This window comes from Haemorhous mexicanus, chromosome 18 (genome assembly GCF_027477595.1).
Source record: "Haemorhous mexicanus isolate bHaeMex1 chromosome 18, bHaeMex1.pri, whole genome shotgun sequence".
Classification (NCBI taxonomy): Eukaryota; Metazoa; Chordata; class Aves; order Passeriformes; family Fringillidae; genus Haemorhous; species Haemorhous mexicanus.
In genome coordinates this window covers 9,062,518-9,080,100 of record NC_082358.1, presented here as the reverse complement: position 1 = coordinate 9,080,100, position 17,583 = coordinate 9,062,518, and the positions used below count along the sequence as shown (strand labels likewise).

The window sequence follows — 17,583 nt, the reverse complement described above, 5'->3', positions numbered from 1 at the left end:
GCAGGGTGTCTTAAAGCCCATGTTTTGACCTCAGAATTCCAAGTTCTCAGGCGTGGGAGAGTCGTTTTCTCAGAGATATACCCAAGCTGGGATAGGTATGTATGAGTGTGCTCTGACCCCAGCAAATCAGGGAGGATTTCTCTGAAATCACCAGTGTAAAGTTCATTCTAATTTAAGGTGACCTTCCACAGCAGTATCCCAGCAGATGGGACAATTTTTTATATTTTGATCAGAAATTTAATGATTTTTCACATTTTATACTTACAGGAAGCACAGACTTATTTGAAATGCTTTTTTTGTTTCAAGCGACCCCTCTACCAGACCTTAAAGCAAGAATGTTTCTAAATTCAAAGTACAAATTTAGTCAGTTTTCCAGATTTTTGATACATTTGCATTGGACTTGTTTTGCCCAAGCCTGTTCACAGCAATGAAATTGCCTAAAGAGCTGGTTTATCTTCCCAAGGGGATACAGATGGGTCACCTGCACTTTGCAATCCCTGTTCCCTTTGGCATGCTGTCCATGAGATAAAGGTAAGAGTTCAGTAACTTCAGCAGAGAATCCCACTTACCTTATTTGAGCAGATGATTACATTTCTCTCACCCATTTGGAATTCTCTCAGCCATCTGGAATTTCCTATGCTAGGATTCAATAACTGGTAGCAGCAGGAGACAGGAGCTGAAAAACCACTTCTAAAGCATTTCTTTGAGTCCCAGTGCTGTCTGTGTGCTGGCAATTCCATCTTCATTTGGAACTGTGGAAGGCAGAGGAAGTGCCTTACAGCACTTTTAGCTGGTCTGACCCAGTCCCATCCCGCGGTGACGTGTGCGCTGAGGGTCTGCATTACAGAGGTGCTGAGGTCACAGCTCATCCCACTTCCCATGACATTCTGTTCCACAGAACCATGCAAAATGCCAAGACAAATCAGACCCAGCTTCAGAGTAAGTCCAGCATCTTAGTCCAGTCCCTGGTTGCTAACATCTGTCTCAGAAAGTGGAGATTGCCCCTGGCCATCCTTTCTCCTCTGACAAACTGAAATCAAGCCATCATCATGAAGTGCATTTAGAATCCAGTGCTGTAGGATGGTTTTATTGCTAACTGAGATATTTTTAGTCTCTTCTTCCTTACCATCCTGCTTGTGTACTGCTGACACAGCCAGCAAATCCAGCAGTTTTGGGAAAGGATCTGCTGATAGAATACAGATCACAATCTTGACGAGTGTCTTCAGCAGTGATGTTTTAGCTGTATATGAGATTGTTGGGTTAGTCATGATTTCCAGAAGTGTTCTTGATTAACTGACTCTGACCTGGTAGTATAGGTCTAGAAATGTAAGGCTCAGCTGGAAACCTGCCTTAAAGTACTTTTGGAGGGTTCTGAATTGATCTGGTATTTCGCTGGATTTTTAACACTGTCCTGGGATCTCCCTCCTGGCAAATGGTGCTAAGGAGAGAACTTACAGAGAAAGACTGAGTGGTGCTGTCACTGCGCTTGACAAATATCCCTTTAAATCAAAAAATCTGATTAATGTGGATGGTAATTCCTGGCACACAACCAGCAGTGTCCATACATCAAGGACAGTGAATTCTGCCTCCATGTCCAGCTCTGCTGCTGCTCCTCAGCTTTTGCCCAAAGCAGCACCACAGGCTCAGTTTGCCTTCACCTTTGGGGCTGTTTTCAGACTCCTGAGTATTTGTCTGTAGATTTCCCAAAACCAATTTGAACAATTAATGAAGACAGGCTGAATTTCTCCTGCCATGCAGACAGGTTCCAGGCTGGGTGACCTCTCACAATTCCTTCCTGGCACAGTTTTCTACTCAAATTTGCCTCAAATTTCTCTCCTGAGAGATAAGGGGGAGTGGTGAGGTGCCAGGAGCCTTTTCCCTCTTCTGAGTTCTTACAATGGATGCTAAAAAATTGGAGCAGGTGCTTTTTACACTGGAATTTTATACCACCTGGAAATCCCATGTGAAACATTCCTGGTGGATAACACGTTATTGTTTACTTGACCTTGGGCATTTCCTACTACTTTACCCTTGAGTTTTGTTCTTTGTGCTTCTGCAATCCCTAAGGGACTTGTTTCTCTGCCCCTCTGGTAAAACCAGCTTCCATGACAACTCCTGGGGGCTTTCCATTAATTTCTTTACACACACTCAAGCTTTTTTTATTCCCAAACTGCCTTCATGATGATCTAGTCCCAGCTCTCAGCAGTGTCTGCTCTCAAATTACTTCATTTGCACAAATTACTTCCGATCACAAGCCTTCACCCATTACATCAGAAGGGAGTGATGCCTAAAATTCCTGGTAAAGCAACAAGCTAGTACTAAAAAGAATCAGACCTCATGGAAAATGACACACATCAGGTGCAGAAAACATGGATAGCACAGTATGCACTAGCACTGGGGGAAAAAATTATCTAAAGGTTTTTTATAAATGAGATGCTCATCAACTGGAAGCAAGGAGAGGAGGAGCATTGGTAGTTAACTACACAGTGCTGGAATTCTGCCTGACATTTTTTTTAAACACAAAATCAGGGGGCAGGAATCTCTTCATTCCTTCTTGGTTGCACTTCTTCCTTAACACTGATGATGCCAAATGAAGTTTCAAAATTCCTATGTTGTTATGAGAGTCCTCTTGATTATCATATTCCTCACATCTCTCTTGAGGCTGTCTGTGCAGTCCCACCTTTCCCATGTGTTACCCAAGGTAGCTGTGAAGATGAGGCAGTGGATACATTCACTTCAGAACACACAGGATCCTTTTCTTGAAACAAAACCCTTCTGCACCAATATGTAGTATTCTCATTACCACTGCTAATTCATTACTAGTAACTTCTTTTTGTGCTTGGCCCAGCTTGTCTAGGCTATGCTTTTGCCAAGAAAGGTTGGACTAGATGATCCTTGAGGTCACTCCCAAGCTGGAATTCTGGGATTCTATGATTCTTCATCATTTGCAGAATATATCCTTCAGCTGAATGCATTTCATGCTAAACATTTGGAGGAACTAACCCAAGCCTCTGACCCATGTAGCCTTAAGCCATCTGTATTCAGCATACCAGAAACACTTCTCAGAGGGCAAATTAGATTCACTTTGAAATTAAGTGTATTCTTAAGTGTTTTCCTGAAACAGAACTTCTGGAGTTGTTTCTGTTGCATTGTAGTTCAGTTCATAGCCAGGAACTCCTCTGCCAGTTCTCAGAAGTCAGAGAACTTCATACTATTTCATTAGAGATTTTTATTAGAATTTTTTCCTTCTTGAGTCAGACTCCCACAAAGAATAAAAACATTCTATAAGGCAGTCATAAGGAGGAATAAGCAATTTGCTGTTCCCAGAAGCTGGTGTTAGGCACAGCACCTCCTCACTGCCTGTAACAGTAACAGGCAGAGGAAGGTATGGGCAACTCAGTGTTTCAGAGAATCATTAAATATCCTGAGCTGGGAGCGGCCAGCGGGGATCATTGGATTCAACTCTGTGCTGAGCTTTTGCTGGGTTTTGTGACCAAGGGCTTTCAATAGCTGGGAAGTTGTCATTCCTTGTGTTTCCATAGGAAAATGATCAAGTCTCCCAGCTCCACTCCCATGTTACAGCTAAGTCACCACGCTGCTGGAGCTCCTTCATCTTCAGACCAAGCACAGGATCCTGAGGCACTGGGTGGCCCAGGGTGGTGCTTGGGTGAGCAGTGACAAAAAGTCACCACAACAGAGACCTCAATTCTCCCCACACCCACATGGCACTGTGAGGTCTGGGATCCCCAATACTGCTTAGTACTGAGACACTGCGGGTTTTCTGCACTTTTCCCCTAAACATTGTGTAATTGTAATTGTTTCTCAAGTAAACAAAGAGTTGCTGAGGGAAGCCTCCTGTTGACGCAGACAATACCATGTCAAAGGTTCATGGTTCTAAAGAGGGAGTGTTGTGCATGGATATTGTAGTTGTAGCCATGGCTTTGTTACTGAGAAAACTCTTAAGTTAAAGGGCACCTTTACTAATATATTCAAATTTTATTGAGCTAAGAGGAGGCAGTGCCTAGACCTGATCACTAGAGCCCAAGTACCTTGTGAGCAAGGTCAGGAGAGCCAAACAATGTCTGACCAAATAGAATCACAGAACGTCCTGAGTTGGGAGGGACCCACAAAGGTCATCAAGTCCAACTCCCAGCCCCACACAGGACATACCAAAATCCCACCATGTGTCTGCGAGCATTGTCCAAATGGTCTTTGAGCTCTGGTTCAGGCTTTGGGCTGTGAGCACTGCTCTAGGGAGCCAGTTCCAACCACCCTCTGGGAGAAAGATCTTTTCCTAAAATCCATCCTAAACCTCCCTTGACACATCTCCAGCCATTCCCTCAGGTCCTGTCACTGGTCACCAGAGAGCAAAGGCCAGTGCTGCCCCTGTAAGTGACCCTTTAAACCTCCCAGGGCAAAACCAAACTGTCCTATGAAGGGCAAGTGGTGTCCTAAGACTTGCTTGGAAGCAAACTAGGAAGAAGTGAAAACTCCAGCATTGTGCTCTGTAACTACCTCTGTACTACCACTGTGCTCTGTAACTACCACAAGAAACCAAGTCCAAGTTTCTGTTTAAAAAGACAATTTCATGTTAGTACTTCTTTAGCTGCCTTTTAAATGGTTGATTCAGCACAACAGTATTGTATTATTGTATGAATAATTGAATTTGCTCTGGGAGATGGTGATAAAAGGTATTGTCATCTGCTCTCAGCTTACTCAGCAGCAGGCGGCAGTAATTTGTGTTTTTGGAAGGTGATTACTCCAAAGACATCCCAGCACCTTTGGAATGTGGAACCTGGGAAGATCATCCCATTTCACAGAATCACAGAACAGTTTGAGCTGGAAGGGACTGTTAGGTTAGGTCTGAACAGTAACTTCTATTTGAGTTGTACTCGATCACAGGTTTGTGAAGCTCACAATGTCACTTGTTCATCTTCAATCTGTTTTTAGGTCTAAGCCTCAAGAAACTTTGTAAATGTCATCAAAATCCTATTAATTCCATATAAACCCCCACCCAGGGACTGCTTTACCAGCATTGCTGTCACCTGCCTAGGACATTTCAGCTTTCTTCTCAGCAGACTCCAAACCATCTCCCATTCTCACTCTCCTCCTGAAAACAGGCAGCTACTGAATTTCCACCCCAGGATCACCCTCCCCACCCTCCCAGGCCACAATTTCCATGGTTCCCATTTTCACTGCTGGTTTCCAGCTGTCCCAGAGGGGTTTGCTGCCATAACCTGGGTTTCACAGGATTTTCTCCACCACCAGCATAGTCAGGGACTGGATCCTGAGTCTGGGGCTGGATCATGAATCAGGGGCGGGATCCTTGGTCAGGGACTGGATCCTGGGTCAGGGAGAGGACCATAAATATGGACTTAAGCAGAGTTACAACTCTGCCATTTTACAAGGGGAACAAAAAGGGCCCTTTGGGGACCAACACAGGCAGCTGGATAGTGAGGTGAGGATGGGGAGTGACCCCCCAGCCCCTCCTGCACCCCGAGGCCAGACATGGCTCCAAACTGGTGACCCTCCAGCAACACTTGTAGGGTCATCAGGCCACCAAAATGTGTTTGAGCTTCTTTAATAGGACTATATTGACAAACCAAACTGTTTCCTTTTATCAATGTTTTTCATGGAGGTTTTCATAGCTTCATTGGAAGGATTTATCAGTCAGATTCTAGTTTTGCTCAGTGTGAGGCAAAAATTCTCTTTCCATTAAAAAATACATGGTATGTGCTCAGCAGGCAGAGTTTCACCCAGCTCTGGATGCTGATCCATGGTATGAGCCCCACTCAGCCCAAGAGCACCTGACCCATCTCCTCACCTGGCCAAAGTGACACCAACTCGTCATGGGGCTCCCTGGTCCTCACCCCTCAGTTCCCTGGCCCCATCTGGCACAGGTCACCTGCTCTGCCTTCTCTTGCTTGCCTTTGGAGACTTCCCACTCTTAAGAAGCTCCTTGAGCACAGAAAGGAATAAAAATTATAAATTGAGGAGGGGTAGAAATGAGGGCAGGCATCAGGTGAGACCCTGTGGGAAAAGATGTCCTGACATCCCCGTTCTCTGTCCCACAGGCTGGGCTGCCCTGCACATCTCAGCCCTCTCTGCTCCTGCTCTAGGATAGGATTGACTTCCTCAGGCTCACCTCTGGTTCTCCAACAGGGCTGGCACTGTCCCCTCCTGGCCTTGACACCAGGAAATTTGGTCCCACTGTTGGGTGACTGCTGTGAGGGATGAGTCCCAGTAGGGACAGCATGGACACATCACACAGATTTACAGCCAGAAAGGAAAATGTTACCATCAGGAGGAAAACAGAAGTGTGCTTCAAAATAAGATAAAATCGGCACCTCTGGAATAGTGATGGGAGAATGGAAACAAGTTTGGTGTGCATTAGCACTCTCTGAGTCCTCTCCCACAGAGCCTGGAGGGCTCAGCCCATTGTCAGCTGCTAAGCAACACGGGAGGGTGGCAAAATCTGCAGGCAGAAGATTGAATTTACCTGCCTTGTGCATGACAAGGTGGCAGCCTCAGGGCCAAGAGGGGTGCAGGCTGTTTCAACAAGATGAATTGTTCATTTGCCCTGGTTTCATCCCCTCACAGCTCTCTGCACACCTCAGAAATTCCCCCACTTTGTTTCCTCTATCAATCCTGGCTCTCCACCCTTGGAGCCAGCTGTGTATGACCTCACTAGAAAAACTCCCTCTGACTCTTTCCATTCACTTTAGTAATTCCCTGACTCCATTACAAGCTTTGAAACTGGGCCAGAACCTGCAGTGCTCTCCTGGGCTGAGGAGAGACGTGTCCCAACTGCTCCTGCACCGAGCAGGTTGGGAGCATGTCAGCTCCTGCTGCCAGTGCTCCGGGGTTTGAGGCATCACCACCACCAGCCTGAGTCACTGCCACACCTGGCTGTGATAACAGGTGGCCAAGGAGCCCATGGCACTGACCTAACCCACCTCAGCACTTTAAACCAACCGGTGGTTTTGTGGGATTTTATCTGGGTTTAAGCATTTATCACCAGGGGGAAGCCTGATATGGAGAGCAGTGTGGGCTTGGCTTTTTATGTAGTGCTTGTAGCATTTGGAAAATTATCTTCTGAGTACCAAATATCTGAGTCATCCTGGGATAGCACTGCATCTACTTTTAGATGTTACCATGTGCTCTTCTCTGCCACAGTTTATGAGGAAAGTCTTTTAAACCATCAGGAAAAAGCTCATGCTGCCAACTCTTCCTCTTCTCTCTGGGCTTTGGAAACTTCAGGGGAAACCAAAAGGGGTTTTCATCCTCTTAATGTTAATTAGCTAAAAAGGTGAAATATCTTGTGATGAAGCCACAGGTGGTTTGAGAGTGCTCTCTGTGTGGTGCCCATCCTGGCTTTTCCAGCAAAGCCCAGTTCCTGGAAGCCCAGCAGGACTCACGTGCCAGGGTGTTTGGCCACGCTTATAAAGGTTAATATTTATCAGAAAGATCTTCCTCAGTCACTCTGCCTACAAGCCCACATGAGAAGAAAATTCCCTGTGCAGAAATTCCAGCTAACTTGGCAATGAGGGAAACCAGGAGGAGAGGTTCCAAATCCCCTGAACAGAACACGGTAACAATGCGTGGGTGCTCAGGAGATACCCTGGCAGAGCAAGTCAGGCTCGTGGCACCAAGCTGGGGAGCTGCTGGTGGCACAGGGCATCATCCCCTGCCAGCTCCTCGGTGCTGCAGTGGCTGGTGGCATTGGAAGCCTGGCAGTGAGTGCAGAGCTCTCTCACACAGGCTGGGCCATCTTGTTATTTACACTCTCTCTCCTGCTTCACCGAGCTGAGCTCTGTGGTCCCCATTCCACCTGCTAAGGCACGAGGGTGCCAGACATGGTGCCCTAAGGAGGGTTGGACATGGTAGACCCTCATTCAGTGTGGGAGGCAGTTCCTGCACTAACAGCTCTCCATTCCTGTTCCCCTTCAGAGCAAGGACTCCAAATGCTTTGTGCTGAGTCAGGATAACTGCAATGCAGCAGGATGGGAATCCCTCAAGGAGCTGCAGCCAACGCAAGAGGCTCCGGCTGCTCCAGCCTTCAACCCATCAGCACTGGCTGTCCTGCCTTGCACTCTGCCTTGGAGCAAAGTGCTGCAGCTGAGCTTCAGTTTCTCCCCATGCTCTGATGGAAACCCTCCTCGTTTCCTGCCCCAGCTGCTCTCAGACCCTGCAGAGGCACTTGGCTCCTGCCAAGGGCCTTGGAGAAAGCGATGCTCAGAGACTGAGCTGCATCCCACTGGGATAAAGCAGCTTGGGAGGGCAGAGATCAGACATGGTAAAAACTGAGCATTGGAAAGGGGAGTTCTGGTCCCCTGTGAAGCTCCTTAGCAGGATTTCAAGGCCGGGCTTGATGAAGTTTCAAGGAGATTGCCAGGACTGAGGGGATTCCCAGGGTCAGCCCAGGCTCAATGCAGAGGGGAGAGTGCTCCCCTCAGCTGCTTTTCAGCCATTTGCTTCTCTTCTTCCCTGGCTGAACTGACCCAGGACAATGCCAGGGTCACTGAGCTGCTTCATCCTCAGAGCCCAAAACTGGGGTGAGACATTGCAAGTCTGGGATCCCAGTTCAAGCCTGTGGTGCCAGGCAGGTGTGAGCAGACATCCAGGGACTCCCAAACTGTGGAGCAGTAAAGAAGCAAGCACTGCCCCTTGAGATCACCCCCTGTCATCCAGACTGCCATGGATTAACTTGTCACTGCAGCAGGAAGAGTCTGGGATGTGTCTGTGGGCAGTGAGGGAAGGGTAAAATTCCCTTCTTCCCCCCGGAGCTTCCTTGCACAGAGGAAGTGCAGGGGCACTTTCAGGTAGCACTCGCTTCAGAGAGCTTTAAACAACTCCAAGCTGGGGGGAAATACCATCTTCTGAACCACAAACTATTCCTGGCATCTGCTCCACTAAAAAAGAGCTATAAAAAGTCAAACTCATTCACAGGGTAAAACGTAGCTCTGCGTCATCATTGCTACAGGCTGGAAAATGCCAGAGGAGGTCAGTCTTGTTGACTTCCCTAAGCAACATCTGTTTAAACAAAAACTCCTGCAGTCAGCAGAACTGTTCCAAGCCCAGCTCACTGAGCACACAGCCAGGTTTGCGGACAGAGCTGGGGCTCAGGAGGACACAGTTGGGCTGACCCAAGAGACATGAGTGTCACCCTGGCCACAAATCCCAGTGTCTGTCTGCATCCCACTGGCACACAGCCTCACCGTGGCTCAGGGCGCAGGGGTTGGCTGGGGCTGTGTGATCACAGAATCCCAGAATGGTTTGGGTTGGAAGGGATCTTCAGGATCATCTTGTTCCAATGCCCTGCCATGAGCAGAGATGCCAACATGTGGGAAAAACAGACAAGGGTAAGCAGCGTCAGATATAGTGGTCTGGGTCTCCCAGCACCACCTCCAAGAGAGACTAGGAAAGGACTCGGGTGACAGAGAGGTGTACGATAAAATAACTTCTTTGGTTTCTTTCTTTAGAAAACATCTTTCACACATGGTATAAAAACAGGTAGTTAAGAAATAAATTTCAAATGAGCTGTACCAGTGAGTTTGGGGCACCCCCCCCTTTCTGGGCCTCAGCAGCAAACTCTCTTCTCAAAAAAAAGCATGACAAAAATAGCAAGCAACTCCTCCATGGGAAATACTGTTAAATGACTAAAACCACAACAAGCCCAAACTTACACAGTTTAAAACAAAGCCAAACATTTTTCTATAAGGGGAACCATGTTCTTCCCCAGAAATAATGACCCTGGATGCAGGTTTTTCTTCTGATAAAATATTGACATTTGCTGAGGGCTGGAAAATCTGTGGCCAACACCTGGTGAGCTCCCAGGAGCTGCCCCAGCAGCTGGCAAGGGGATGCTGCTGCTCACATATTCTATCCCATCCCATCCCATCCTGTCCCATCCCGTCCCATCCCGTCCCGTCAGCAGTGACACAGCTGCTATAGTGTGATGCCACCCCATCACTCATCTCTCATGCTGCTTTTCAAGTTACGTTTGGAAAGATGAATAAATTAATGAAGCCTCAGAAGATAAAAACCAAAACAAAGGGCACACAAAAAGTCACAAGTCCAGTTCATGCTCTCAGGGCAGCTGGAAGCGCTCGCGGACTTTCTCCTCGATGGAGTGGAGCTTGACCATGCGCAGTGCGTCCAGCAGCTCCTTGGTGACTTCAGAGTCCTCCTCCTTCTTGTGGGTGAGGAAAGCCCGGAATTTCTCCTGGATGGCTGCCCTGGTCCATGCTGCCTGCTTCTTTGGTGAGTGCTCCAGGATCTGCTGCAGGCGCTTCAGCTTCTTGACGGGGATGTTCTGGTACACCACAAAGTCTATCATGGCCTGATCGCAGTCGTCATCTGCAGCTGGTGGGGGAAGACAGCAGGGGGTTAAAGGGACATGGGACAGCAGGGCACAGCCCTGCCGAGGCTCTCTGTGGGACATCACCAGCCCTGTGGGCTGGTGAGTGCCCCAGGCCTGGAAGCGTTCAAGGCCAGGTTGGATGGGCATTTCAACAACCTGCTCTAGTGGAAGGCTGAACTTCTATCGGTGATGCACCCTACACAGGGCAGTGGAAAACAAGGTGTAGAAGTTCTGTAGAAAGTCAATGTACCTATTCCATGCTCCTCCCCATCAGGGCATAGAAGAAAAGCCCAGACAAATCTGATGCAATTGCGGTAAGTACTTACACATTCTTATCCCTGAAAGTTTCAGTTTCCCCCCACAGATTTGTAAACCTTGTAACAGATTTGTAACAGGACCAGCCCTAAGCACAGCCCCAATCAGGGCGCTGGGATGGGGCAGATCCGGCCCCGGCTGGTGGAAGCTGCTGGAGTGCATCCAGCATCAGGAATGAAAACAGAAAGAATTTTCAAGAGGTCAAGGCCAAAGGATTACTCAATCAGGGAGAGATTAGCCCAGTTTCATGCCATTGCAGACTGGGAACGGTTTCACTGGTTATAGTGGGGTGGGGTGAGCTCCACTGCTCTGGCTCTGCCTCTCCGGCAGGCTCGGCTTGATGATGAGCAGATCCCTGTGTGCCTCCTGAGAGGAATCATAACAAACTGGAGTTAAAAAAACCTTCAGCTCCCATTGCTGGGGCCTCATCCCGCTATAAATATCTGCAAAGGGCTGGTCTGGCTGCGGGGGCCGGTGCCTGACGCACGTGCTGCTGACACTGCTCTGACCTGGCCATCCCCCACCCCGGGACTGCATCCCACTGGTGACGGAGCTTTCCAGTCTCTGTGTCAGGATCACACTCCTGGCAGGGAGCTCATGGTGTGAGTCAGGCTTTGTGAGGAGAAATCTCTGTGCTGGTGGTGCCAGGAGAGTGTGGAAAAGTGAGAGGTGCCCAGGGGGGAAGCCTCCATGTTCCCTCACCACAGAGGAAAGTCTTTTAGAGCAATGGGATGTCCTGAGTTGGAAGGGACCCACAAGGTTCACTGAGTCCAAGTCCTGGCTCTGCACAGAGCACCCAAAAGCCCTACAACATGCCTGACAGCTCTGGCCATGACCACTTCCCTGGGGAGCCTGTTCCAGTGCCCGACCACCTTGTGGGTGAGCTTCATTAAAGCTTTTCTACCAAACTTCATCCTGGTGAAAGAATGACATTTTTTCACTCCAGAACAGCCTCCCCTGGAGGTGATGAGGTCCCCATTGCTTTTCAGATTTTCAGGACATGGCATTGGATAATGTCATCCAGGCTCACTTTCCCATTAAAGGTTGGACAAGATAAATTTTCCAAGTCCCTCCCACCTGAGCTCTTTGGCTTTATGACTGACACCACGTCTCCACTTTTACACCTGACGGGTCAAAATCCACCCCACACCAGCTCCAATGAACCTTGGGCTCTGCTCCACTCAACCTGCACAAGACCAGGCTGCCATAAAAACTTCCAGAAAACAGGTGCAGCCAGGAAAAGAGAGTGCAGGAGCTGTGCCAAGCTGGGTGCCTCAGCTGCCAAAATCCTCTGTCCCAGCACTCCCAGTTGTCCCTGGTAAGATCCAGCAGGATTTCACTGTCAGCTCTTTGTTCTCACTGTGCAGTGACTGTTGCTTAAGCCCAGCACCCTGTCCTTGCCCTATGGGGCTGACACTGGAAGGAGATGAAGGGAGACAGATTATTTAATCCATAATTATTATTAATTATGGATTACTCCATGCTTTTACAAGCCATTTCACCTCATTTGCATCTAAGTAGGAGAAAGTCATGAGTCAGTTCGCTCTCACCCTGGCAGCATCTGTCCTGGCACGCTGTGCCCGTGGCTCACCTGCTCCCTGTGTGCTGTTGCCTCTCCCAGGTCTGCAGGACGTGCAGAGGGTGTCGTGGTACTTGTTGCCCTGCACATTGGTCACCTTCCCCTGCTGCTCACAGTCCTGGTGTGGCTGGCATGGGTCAGTGCTGGAGTTGGAGGAGAAGAAGCCGTGGGGGCAGTCATGGCACTGGGTGTCCTCAAAGGGGGTACCTGTGCATGGGGACACAACAGGACTGTCAGGTGACAAGCTGGCACAGGAGCAGAGGCAGCAGCTGGGGATGATGCCAGACACCATTGGAGCATGAAGGTGAGGTTTTGGAAATGATCACTGCTACCATCTCCCCTGGGAATTGCATGTCCTCACACCGGGCAAACAGCAGTGCTGATAAATTGTCGGCAGCCCGCAGACATGAGAGGACAACAAGAGGACATCTCACTAAGAAAAGGCCACCTTCCAGGCAGGAGCCTGCAGCCAGGCTGGTGGCTGAGCTGCCAGACCAGTCCCTCGGTTCCCAGAGCCCTTCTTCCCAGAGCCGGAGGCTCCCTCCCAAGTGAAAGTGAAACTCTCTGTGGAGGTGAAAGCTGAGCTGTCCTTGGCCGCGCTGTCGCTGCTGCCCTGGCTCCGGGCCAGCGCTTCCCTTGTGTCACAAGGCTGATGGCACACGGGCAGGATTGCACTGAGCAGCATTCCCGCTCCCTGGCAGCAGGGGGAAGGGCTCTGGGGCAGGAGATTTCCCACCCCTTTCACCTCCTCTTCGCGAATCAAGTTACAAGCAGTTTCTATGCTGTAGCCTCCCCTTTAGGCTTTCCCAGAAGTCTTATCTTTCAGGTTCTTCCCAACCCAGACCATTCATAAGGCCCAGCCAAACCCCCAACATCTGAGCCACTATTTATAAATGGGAAATCCCAAAGTTGGTTTGCCCAGGGGGATTGCACGAGGATCAAAGCCCTCATCCAACCCAAAGAGCAGCAAACTCTGCCTACAGCCCCCAGTGCACACCTTCTCCACCCAGACACCAGCACTGGCAGGTCCAGGGCTCTGCCCACCACACTGGACACTCAGTCCTTGCTGTGGTGTTCAGGTGGCTGGACTGGGGGGCAATCCTCCCCACACAAGAAACCATTTGCAAAAAATAAATAATAATAACAAAAAAACAGCTTCTTCTCAAATACCCAGCTTGCTTGCATGGCTCCTCAGTCCTAAAGCCAACCCTCAAGACAAATTCCATGTTTAATTTCAAGGTGCTTCCCTGTAATGCCTGGATATCTTCGTCCCCCTTTTCTGTGTTACTGCATTTTGTCACGTCCTATAGAAGATTAAACCCCAGATCTCAATTATAAACATCAGCTGAAGACAATAGATATTTTCCCTGTGGCTGGTGGGCCTGGAGCTCTTCCATGCCACACATGGAAGGACTTCAAAAGACTCCATGCTTCAAAAGCCTCTCAAAGCGTGAAGCAAGATGCTGCTGGGTTTGCTGTTGCTGCCCACACTGGTTTGCCATTCCCTGCTGGGGTATCCACGCAGAGCCTGGTCCTCACTGGTGAGTTTACACACATTTGGAGCAATTCAAGGACCAGAGAAAACTGTTCAGGGGAAACAACAGGAGAATAAGTCCCCTAAAATACCTTGGGACTTAGATCACACAAGGAGATGAGTCTCAGACTCAGGAGTCAAAACAAAGCTGGTTTTGTGGATTTGGAACCTGGCTGTGTGTCCACTATGTATTTTCAACACAGCCTCTCCAAGGTGCTCAATGAAAAACCACAACACTGGCCCCAGAGCTACATACATTCCTCAGCCCTGCCCTTACATCATCAGCCACCTTCTTCAGCCCAGATAATCAGCATTCCTAGCTCCCGGGCTGCCTGTGCCAGGAGAAGGGAGCTGATGAATGGTTAGGAGCAGGCTTGGACCTTCCCACCTGCCTGTGGCACAGGGCCAGTGGCTGCTCCAGGGATGGCCAAGTCACAACTCTGCCTGCTGTGGCAGGTGAGGCAGGTAGCTGGGATTGACACATCCCATCAAAGTATGCTGCTGGGGATTTCAAAAGCTTTCAAATTGATAGCGGTGGAAAAACCCAACCGAATTCCTCCTTGGAAAAGAGGCAGGAGCACACTGGCAGGGAGGGCACTGTGCCAGCACCAGAGCTAAAAGGGAGTCGGTCAGGCTATGGGCAAGCATTGGCTGCTGCATTTGGCTGCTGTGTTTTTCCTTGATTTTTATCTCCCGCGGAGATTTTAGGGCGTGGCGAGAGCCGTGCGAGGATGCGCAGTGCCCGAATTACTTACCCGGCTTCACAGCCCCGGCGCCCGGCGGGCACTCGGAGTGCCGGATGCACAGCTCCATGTTCGAGTAGTAGCCCTGCTGGCACTGGCAGGCGCGGTTGTGCGTGGCGTTGCACTGCTGCACCTCCACCTGCTTCTCCCCGCAGATGACGTTGCAGTAGCGGCACTTCTCCAGATAGTTCCAGTACTGAGTGTAGTGCAAATCCGGGCAGGGCTCGCACTGCGTGGCTCTGTCCCTGGTGCAGTGCCGTGCCACGAAGGTCCCCGGCGGGCACTGCTGGCATGTGATCTTCTCTCTCGTCAAAGCATCCTTCCACTGGTACGTGGGCTGGGCATCGCAGGCGAGCTCAGCCAGCAAAAGAAGGAGAGTGGGGAACATCCACTACGGCAAAGACAGCGCAAAGAGCCCTGAGCTCATCCTCGGGCAGAGGCGGGAGCAGCAAACGCGGCTGCTGCTGTTACAGAACTTGTTATTGTTGTAGAGACAAGAAATCGTTCTCCCTCCCCATGCTGTTCCCACCAGCTGCTGCCCTCCTTTGCCTCCCAGGTGAGAGAGCATCCTTCCCAAACCCATTTGTGATGCATTTAGAGCCCAATTTCCCTCACTCGGAACTTGGAGCAGCTCCACCCCATTCCCCTCTTTCCCCCCAGTCAGTTCCCCACCATTGCAGTAAGAGACACATTTGCAAACCAAGAAGCAGAAGGGATGTTTTCCAGACTAGCAGATCCAAAACATGCTCCCTAGGACCTTTAACACTTTTTGGAAACCCAGATGCTCAGGATAGGACTGAATCCCAGAGCTTGTTGATCCTTCCCTTTCCTTTCCAAAGCCCATGTGCCCAGCCTGACAAGCAGAAGATCCCTTACCTTGGGTGGATGCCTCAAACTCGGCACGTGGCAGGATGGCATCGCACCGAGGGCTTCCGAACGCCGGGATCAGAAACCTGGGGGGACAGAGAGGGTCCTCAGAGGCTGGTGCTGCCTGCGCCGGGGTTCCCCTCTGCAGCAGCAGCCTCAACCCGACGGGCCGGCGTAAAAACAGAGGGAGATGGGGAAGGGCTGGTAGGTAAAGGCTGAGAGGGAAGGGCTGTTGGGAAAGACTGGGTTTCCTCGCCTGCTTTCTTCCGAGTCAGCCCTTCCTCCGAGGGAGATGCCGGCTCTCCCCAGTGCAGGGACGGAGCAGAGCCTTATAGCGGCTGCGGGTGAGAGGCTCGGGGCACCCCCGCACCCACGCAGAGCCAGACACGTGGAATCGCCCGGGGGAGGGAAACCACCTCCAGCCCACCGCAGCCGAGAGGGAGCAGGAGCTGGTGGGGAAGCAGCCAAGGTCTCCCTTTCCTCCCCTTCCTCCCCATCCCATCCTTCGGGACCGGCCCCACTCACCGCAACTCCGCCTCGCGCTTCCGCTCCGCTCCTCTCCCCGCGGCCGGCAGCGCCTTTATAGAACGGCCCGAGGGAAAGACCCCTCTTGGGCAAGGGGAGGTGACATCGCCGCTCCATCCCGGCTCCCCCCCCCGACTCCATCCCGGCCCCGAGCCCTTCCCGGTCCCTCGCCGCGGCAGCACCGGCTCCGCCTTCGCGTCCCGGCGCCCTCCCTCACCCGAGCGCCGCTTTCGCTCTCGTTTCTGCACTTGCCTCTAAAGTGAAGCTTTCAGAGCAATGAAGTTCGTTTACCTGTGTGGAGGAAGGAGGCGAGTGGCATTCGCACAGTTTTTCAAAGCTAAGTTTTACAGGGGGTTGGTGAGGAATCGTTTTCTGGCAAGGGGAAAGGCAGGGAAATTCCCCTGCGAACGTTCTGTTCCCCGGCTGGAAGCGCCGAAGAACTTCCCAGTAACAGCAGCTGCCCCTCGTTGGGACTTGGCCCCGTCAAAGGCAGCCCGGAGGGGCCGGTTCTGGCTGTGGCTGCCGGCAGTGAAACCGGCGCTGTGAGAAGCATCGCTCCGGCTCTGCCCAGGGGCTCCGCGACCAGACCCCATCCCACTCCTCCCCCGCGGGCACTGACCCTGCCAAAACAGCCCCGGTCGTCAGTGATTGGGCACTGCGTTCCTAAAGCCGGCTCCGAGCTTCAACCTTCTCCTTTCAGGAGCACCGAGGACGACACCACCTGCAGCTGTAACACTAAACACCGGTACCTTTTGTGGCACAGCATCCGGCAGCTAAGGAGGTCAGCACTTAAATCCCTAACAGGTGACAGTGCCCTAAGTCTTGGGCCCCAAGGATTCAAATGAAAAGTGAACTCAGCCTTGCAGGTACAGCCTCGGCAGATCATGTGTTCCAGTGCCTGCTTCAAGACACGGGACTCCTGCCCTTTGTCCTGCTCCGTCTCACCACATTCTCTCTGAACATTCAAAATCAGAGTAAACGCTCAAAAAGCAAATGCAAGTCTCTGCAAGGATGAGAGAACCACAGTGAGGACCTGAGAGGATGTGGAGGTTTTCTCCTCAGGAGTCAGCAGCCAGCTCCTCTTGCAGATCACTGCAGAGAATTAACAATTCTGCATCTGCCTTCTGCCTCTCTCATCAGCTCTCAGCCACTGGGGCTGCAGATGGAGAATCTCATGGACATTATTCCAAACACAAAGTTCAGACCTACAAGAGCTAAACACACCATTCACCAAGAAAATGAAACCGAGTTCTCCACTACCCAGAAAGAGAAGGAAACCCCAGTGGTCAAAAAGAATACAAAGTTCCTTCCAGTAAGGTCAGTTTCTACCCACCTTGGTTAAAGAAAATCCTCTGACTCCAGCAGGAGCCAAGGGGCGTCAGTACTACAGTCCAGCAGCAGGGTCTGGGCTGTGTTTATCTGCACTTTACACAGAACAGGTGATGAGCTGATTTACACAGGCCACTCTAAAGTGGTTTTTCATTTTATTGCTTGTTTATCTCGATCCCCTGTAGCTGTCCAAAGTAATCCTGATGATTTCTAACTCATTTTGACATAATCCCTGAGCCAAGGACTGCCGGGGTTTCGCTTTGTCAGTGTGCATCAACTCAGTAATTAATCAGCTAATCTCCCAGCCCTGCCCCGGCACTGAGGCACA

General features: G+C 50.5%; 1 protein-coding gene across 5 annotated transcripts; it reads right to left on the bottom strand.

The window, feature by feature from the left end:
• Positions 1-9,447: 9,447 nt before the first annotated feature.
• TNFRSF6B (TNF receptor superfamily member 6b) lies at positions 9,448-16,454 on the bottom strand. 5 transcript variants are annotated; one of them, XM_059862625.1, is made up of 5 exons: positions 16,218-16,454; positions 15,411-15,487; positions 14,547-14,925; positions 12,270-12,464; positions 9,448-10,365 (listed from the first exon to the last, which is right to left on the bottom strand). In XM_059862625.1, exons 2-5 carry the CDS (start codon positions 15,450-15,452, stop codon positions 10,091-10,093), a joined length of 891 nt encoding a protein of 296 aa, XP_059718608.1. In that variant the 5' UTR covers positions 15,453-15,487; positions 16,218-16,454; the 3' UTR covers positions 9,448-10,090. The 5 variants fall into 5 exon arrangements, with proteins under 5 accessions (XP_059718608.1, XP_059718606.1, XP_059718609.1 ...); XM_059862623.1 differs by lacking the exon at positions 16,218-16,454 and adding an exon at positions 15,927-16,075; XM_059862626.1 differs by lacking the exon at positions 16,218-16,454 and adding an exon at positions 15,927-16,063 and having other exon boundaries at positions 14,547-14,998.
• Positions 16,455-17,583: the final 1,129 nt, after the last annotated feature.

Excerpts from the sequence above, each read along its gene's own strand:
- TNFRSF6B (XM_059862625.1), bottom strand. The coding sequence starts at position 15,452 with ATGCCATCCTGCCACGTGCCGAGTTTGAGGCATCCACCCAAG. Across the intron at positions 14,926-15,410 it reads GTTTGAGGCATCCACCCAAG|TGGATGTTCCCCACTCTCCT; the intron begins GTAAGGGATCTT and ends TCTTTGCCGTAG. Across the intron at positions 10,366-12,269 it reads CAACAGCACACAGGGAGCAG|CTGCAGATGACGACTGCGAT; the intron begins GTGAGCCACGGG and ends TTCCCCCACCAG.